The sequence below is a fragment of the Octopus bimaculoides genome, chromosome 3 (genome assembly GCF_001194135.2).
Source record: "Octopus bimaculoides isolate UCB-OBI-ISO-001 chromosome 3, ASM119413v2, whole genome shotgun sequence".
Taxonomy (NCBI): Eukaryota; Metazoa; Mollusca; class Cephalopoda; order Octopoda; family Octopodidae; genus Octopus; species Octopus bimaculoides.
Window position 1 is genome coordinate 34,002,599 of NC_068983.1, and position 6,626 is coordinate 34,009,224.

General features: G+C 35.5%; 1 protein-coding gene across 1 annotated transcript in view; it reads right to left on the minus strand.

Moving 5' to 3' along the window:
- LOC106877299 (metabotropic glutamate receptor 8) overlaps positions 1-6,626 on the minus strand; it is a 679,235-nt gene that overhangs the window by 631,814 nt on the left and 40,795 nt on the right. The window contains exon 2 of the mRNA XM_052966723.1: positions 226-2,890. Within this exon, the coding sequence (XP_052822683.1) occupies positions 226-843 (618 nt within the window). The 5' untranslated portion in view covers positions 844-2,890. The remainder of the gene's footprint in view (positions 1-225; positions 2,891-6,626) is intronic.

The window sequence follows — 6,626 nt, forward strand, 5'->3', positions numbered from 1 at the left end:
ATATATATATATATATATATATATATATATATATACATACACACACATATATATATACAGAGATAGATAGATAGATAGATAGACAGAGAGAGAGAGAGAGAGAGAGAGAAAGAATATATACAACATCTATTTACGTGAAAAAACTTGTTTTTATGTTACATGCGTTTAATTATGAAACGCTTTTTTTGCATGCAAATGAATGGATTTTATAAGTGTGCAACTTACCTTAAATAGTCTGAGAATGTTGGCTACCATAATGGAGACCAGGCTGGAGGCAGCCCCTATAACCCCCACGACTGATGTCTTTGGGGAATACTTTGGGGGGCTTCCGTCAGTACAGGTGTAGTCCATTGTGTTTAAGTTCCTTGCACGGATAAAATCCATCGATTGCTCCAACGCGTAAGTGTCAAAGCTGCATGTATCTAGAATGTGCACACCGACTGAAATATTTGGTAGCAAGTTATTGTCTTTGTTAATCCTGTCCACGGCAAATAACATCGCTTCCATTCTTTGGATCCCTTTCTCTTTTTTTATACTGCCACAAGATTTGCCATCTTGTCCCTTTTCGTGCATCGGGAACAGCCCACCGAACACAACCTGGCCGTCGATGCGAATTTTCTTTTCAGTTTCATATTTGCTACCTCCGACCCCTTCGTAAGAAGTAGTAGTGGACCGGGAATGGCCGGAATCGCCCAAAGTTACTGAGGACAGAGTTGCTAATAGAAGTCCGCAATAGCAGTAGTAGAAGAACGAATAAAAAGGAAATGCATAAAAGGCGCATTGTGGCGAGTTGGACGCTGAAGCGATCGTGCATACAGCCGTTGTGCTTCGCATACCAAACATTGCTAGATCTAACAGTCAAATAAATTATATTAATATATCAGCTATATTTTGTTTACGGAAGTTATATATGAACATCTAAATGTTACGTATATATACGCAATAGACTGCTTCTCGCATTTAGTATATTCTTATCATCCGTCTACAACCATCTACGGAAATAGATAGATAGATAGATAGATAGATAGATAGATAGATAGATAGATAGATAGATAGATAGATAGATAGACGGACAGAAAGACTGACAGTTTAACTCATTAATGTCTAGATATATCTTGCTTTGTAATCATCACCATTCTGGATGATATACAACCGATTCTACTTCTTTCTTTAGTCTTGTTCTTGGAAATAAAATTGTAGTTGTGGTTGTTATTGTGGTTGTTGTTTCTGTATATATTCGTGTTGAAAATGATGATGGTGTCTGTAATAATGATGAAGATGAGGACGGTGACGTAGCTGAGTAGCGTGGCGATGAGATTGATGATGGAGGAAGCGGTCGTGGCCGTGAAAATAATGTTGATAGATGGGATGGGTATGAAAATGCTGATGATGTAGACACTGGTGACGATACTGCGGATGATGACGCTGATGATAATGATGATGATGATGATGTGGATATGTGTGATGATGAGTATAATGGTGACGATGGTGATGATGATGATGTGGATGTTGTTGGTGGTGTGAGTACCAGTGGTAACTTCTTCCTGAAAAATTCATTTGGTGGAGCAAGCACACGCGTACGTTTTCGCGTGTGGTATGTTGAGATGTGTGCTTGCTGTAGTGAGCATACATGCATCTGTTTGTGTGTCTTTGTGTATGTATGTGCGTGTGAGTGTCAATGTATTTATAAATGTATGGGGAATTGAGTGTATAATAACATGAATGGCAAGCTTAGTGTATGCAAATGCGAATGTCCGTTTCATACAACGAGCACGGTGTCTATCAATGCTCTTCGGGATAAGTACATCTGTGTGTTTGTGTGTTCTTATGTGTGTTTTACATGTTGGGTTTGTGAGTATATGTAATGATTACACCGAATGTATGTCAATGTGTGTGTGTGTGTGTGTGTGTGTACTTAAAACAAACTCGAAATATAAGTAAATGACTGTGTGTTTATTCGTTTCCCATTGTGAATGAATTTTGGAGTGTATATGACAGCCTGAATATGTGTGTGTGTGTGTGTGTGTGTGTGTGTGTGTGTGTGTGTGTGTGTGTACTTAAAACAAACTCGAAATATAAGTAAATGACTGTGTGTTTATTCGTTTCCCATTGTGAATGAATTTTGGAGTGTATATGACAGCCTGAATATGTGTGTGTGTGTGTGTGTGTGTGTGTGTGTGTGTGTGTGTATGTGTATGTATGTATGTATGTATGTATGTATGTGTGTGTGTGTGTGTGTGTATGTATGTATGTATGTATATATATATCAGCTTGTGTATATAAGTATATTTTTGAATGTGTATGCCGTTATGTGTGTGAGTTTGTGTATGTATGACTATGATACGGATAAATGTGAATATATGATTTTGCTTAAAAATAGAAACGGAGTGGAGAGGGATGATGGAGGGAAAACACTCGACGAGTGTTTCAAGTGGAGCTTTTAAGAGGATAGATTTTGTGCAACAAAATATTCGGACTGATCATATGTTATTAAATCTATGAAATGAATGCGTGTGTATGCAAGTATATACACACACATATGTAAATTCAAACACACAAACGCATAGTCATAAGTGTTTGCGTATATGAATGAGTGAGTTAAGATTTACAACTATCAAAAAAAGACAAACCTAACCGTTTTCGTTTTGTGTTCACGGACACATACCAAGAGAATTTATAGTGTATGTTGTGTAATTCTTGACTATATAGTCTTTTCTTACAGTTTACACTTTAATTAGTTATTGAGACTTGTTTTTCTTTTTCTTATTTTGTCCTTGCTTCTAAAAGTTTATCTTTCTTAATTCACGGAATTCTTTGTCATTTGCCAGTTCCAAAATGTTTCTACAGTAGTCACTACAGATTAGTGTGTCGTTTGGTCAGTTTCCCATTCCTGAAAGTAAACAGATGAAAAGAGGTGAAAGTAGAAATAATATTGATAAAAGATATCTAGTTAAAATTACAGACATAGAAATATGTATGGTATCGTGGAATGGTATCTTGTACAAACGCTCTCGCATGACCACACACTCTCTCCTTCTTTCACGTCCTTTGTTTCGTCACTATCTCTCTATCAATATCTTAGTTTTTTTCTACATTCATACATATATGTGTAAATATATATACATTCCTACATATGTGTAAATCTCATATACACATACACACATACATACATGCATGCATACATACATACATACATACATGCATGCATACATATATACATACATACATGTGTGAACATGTGTGAACGTGTTTGTATATATGCATACACGTATGTATATTGATGTATATTCTTGTTATAAAGAAAAAACAAACAAAATGAGAAAACAAGAATTCAGGCGAGTGTACGCAATATCTAGAATAGAATCATTTGTTTTTTTAGGCGATGGATCTCACAAAAATCATGTTTCCTACTCTCAGACAAATACTTAACAATAAAAAAAATACAAACAAGGGGGAATCATATCATCTAAATGCACTCATATAAATATATCCTGATATATCGCCATATGTCTGTAACTATCATACATGGATCATATGTATGTATACATGTATATGCATATATATTGATATGTATATGTGTTTACGCATATGTAGATATAGTATATAAATATAAGATACATACATAGTGCATATATGTATTATAAGTAATTCAAAATATTCATTTTATTTTATATATAGTTGTGTATGATATGAATATTTTATACTATATGATATATAAATATATATATGCATAGATGCACAATCACACATGCACATGCACAGACACAAATATATATATATATATATTGAATTATTATACACATACATATACATATATGTGTATGTGTATATATATATACATAGATTGACCGTTGACTGAACACTATTCAATTTTTTTTCTCCGTGTTTTTCTCCTTGTCTCCGTATTCTTTCTGTTGAAGAGCGTAGCTCGAAACGTCAAAGACTTTCCGTATTCCCGAGCGTCATACTAATATATACTTTTGTTATTTACACCACCTGTCCTCGTCTGTTGTTATTTTTTGTATATTCTCCCATATATACATAGATGTGTGTGTAGTTTGTCTGTATGTGTGTATATATGCATATATTATATGTATGTGAGTGTTAAAACGAGCGTTGTGTTTGAAAGAGGAGAAATGGTGTACGCGCGAAAGAAGTAGAAGACATGAAATCTAGAAAAAGATTAACTTCCTACAATTTCATGTGGTGGAAAAAATAAACAAAAATAGACAAAAGTAAAATGAAATAAAATAAAAAAATATATTGAAGCGTCTTGATATATTGAAGTGTTGGTTTACACGTGTCTTAACGAAAGCGTAAGTTCACTGCTTTCAAGACTAGTTTTCATCTTGTCTTTCTGACAGAAAAATATATCAGTGTTTCTAAGCACAAAAATATACAATCTATATACTCATAGCTTTATTCATCTCAAAGAATACGAAGAAGATGCAAGGCCAACAATGGTGTATTGCTCTGATATTTGGATTAGTGTTGTTGCTGCACATACATATTAGATAACAGCTAGAAAAGGTCATCCGATTAGAACTATAAATATTTGAGATCAAGAATTTATATACATATATACTATTTGCATTGGTCACACTGGTCTCTCCATCTTGATTATTGCTTTCCCTACGTTTCAATTGTGTATTTTCCAGCCTTCTTCAGGTGTCTTGTGCTTTGCCTTGGAGTAAACTCAGAAATATAGAACTGCATTATGCAAGCAAAGCGGAGCCGACATAAGACATCAATGGAAGTTTATTAGCCTTAAAAAATTACTCCTTCAATGTCTACGGGTATCGCGTAGTAGATAAAGGCATTAGTTGACGCTGTGCAATCGTGTAGAGATTCTGAGTTCAACCCCAGGTGAAGCATTAAGTAGAATCACAAGACACCTGAAGAGAGCTGGGGCATCCAGCAGCTGAAATGTTGTTTGAAGGAACAATGAAGATTGAAGATACTAGTCCGACTAATGTAAAATCATTCGATTAATTGTCTTTACAGACACGTTTTAACTACAAGACCAGTGACTCTCAACCCCTTTTTCACTAGGGGACCCCTCTAATTCCTATCTTATTCGGATGGAGCCTCATAGACATTGCATGTTCAAAACGTTTATTACATTTTTATAATTAAACATTATCAGGAATTTTATAAAAATGGTGTTAACATATTTTGTGTATTGAAGAAGTATAACCAATTTATTGCCCATAAACTTCAACAACAAAATGATATATATCCCACTCCCATCCAAGTGTGGTATGGATCCCGGTTGAGAACCGCAGCACTAGACTACGGGCATGCACTCTCCTCCCTCCTACGATGAATTTCTAGTACTCCTATAATGACGTCTGCTTATTGGAGCTACATTGACTCATAATACTTCCGCTCAGCAAACCACGATCCACTCAGCTCTTCTTTCATTAACCGAGATTTCATGCTCCTTCCCTTCACACATGCACAAACACACAACACGCACTTATCCTTACGCCCAATCTCTACTTCCTGGAGCGCTGGTCATCAGGAAGACCTTTGCTGCTGATACCTCTCCGGCAGGTTTTGACTGACGAAGTTCAAAGATGAACATTAATGTCTTCAATCTAGAAGTGATTGCAAACGCTCTGGTCATTTCCTCCTTTCCCCCAGACCCAATAAAAAAGCAAAAACGTATAAGGTATGCCTGCAAAACCATATAAGGTCTACGTGTATGATATTCGAATGATTTCGCACTTATATCTACTCTATCGGTCGACTTCATTTATTCTCACTTTGTAGTCTGCTTTCAGCTTAAGTAAAAATATTGAAGACACTTCCTAACATCTACACTCATTATGATCGATTAACCCTTTGAGGAAACGCTTCCAGCCGTTACCATCTTGATTTTATAATTTGTATGTGATGGATTATATTTGTACGTGTGTTTGAGAGTGTTCGGTAACAAAACTGCTGTTCAGACCGTAATCAGTAGATCTTTAATCGAACGTTTTGCAGCCATAAAGAAACTGACTCTTCTGTATCATACGTAGTCTACTTAAGACAAGAAAAGAATGGCGTTCTTAATACAAAACCAATATGGAGAAATTTTATAGAGGTTTTGTTGCTATTTCCAGTATGTCACGACACTGCATCAACTGACGTTCCATATGTTCATTTAATTGTTCACGATAATCATATTTTAATGTTCTATGCTGTGTGTGTTTCGGAGTGAATTAGTGGATGGAAAGATTAGGACGGAACCGGTTTTGGTGGAAACGGCATTTAAAAATAGTCTTGTGTACTTAGCTTTGACTTTGTGGACGTGTTTTACAATCTGGTCAAAGTTTAAGAAAACATAAATTCCGGGCACCTATGGCAAGTCAAATCTGTTCCAGCCTCGTACCAGCCGAAGCCTTGTGAGGTGGTTCATTAGACAGAAACTGAAAGACGCCCGTCGTATATATATAATATAATATGATATAATATGATATAATATAATATGATTTACATATGCGTGTGTGTATGTGCGTGTATGCATGTCTGTGGTTGTGTTTGTTCCACCACCAACGCTCTTGACCACCAGAGTTAATTTGTTTACATTTCTGTAACGTAGCTGTTCGGAAAAAGTATATATATATATATATATATAT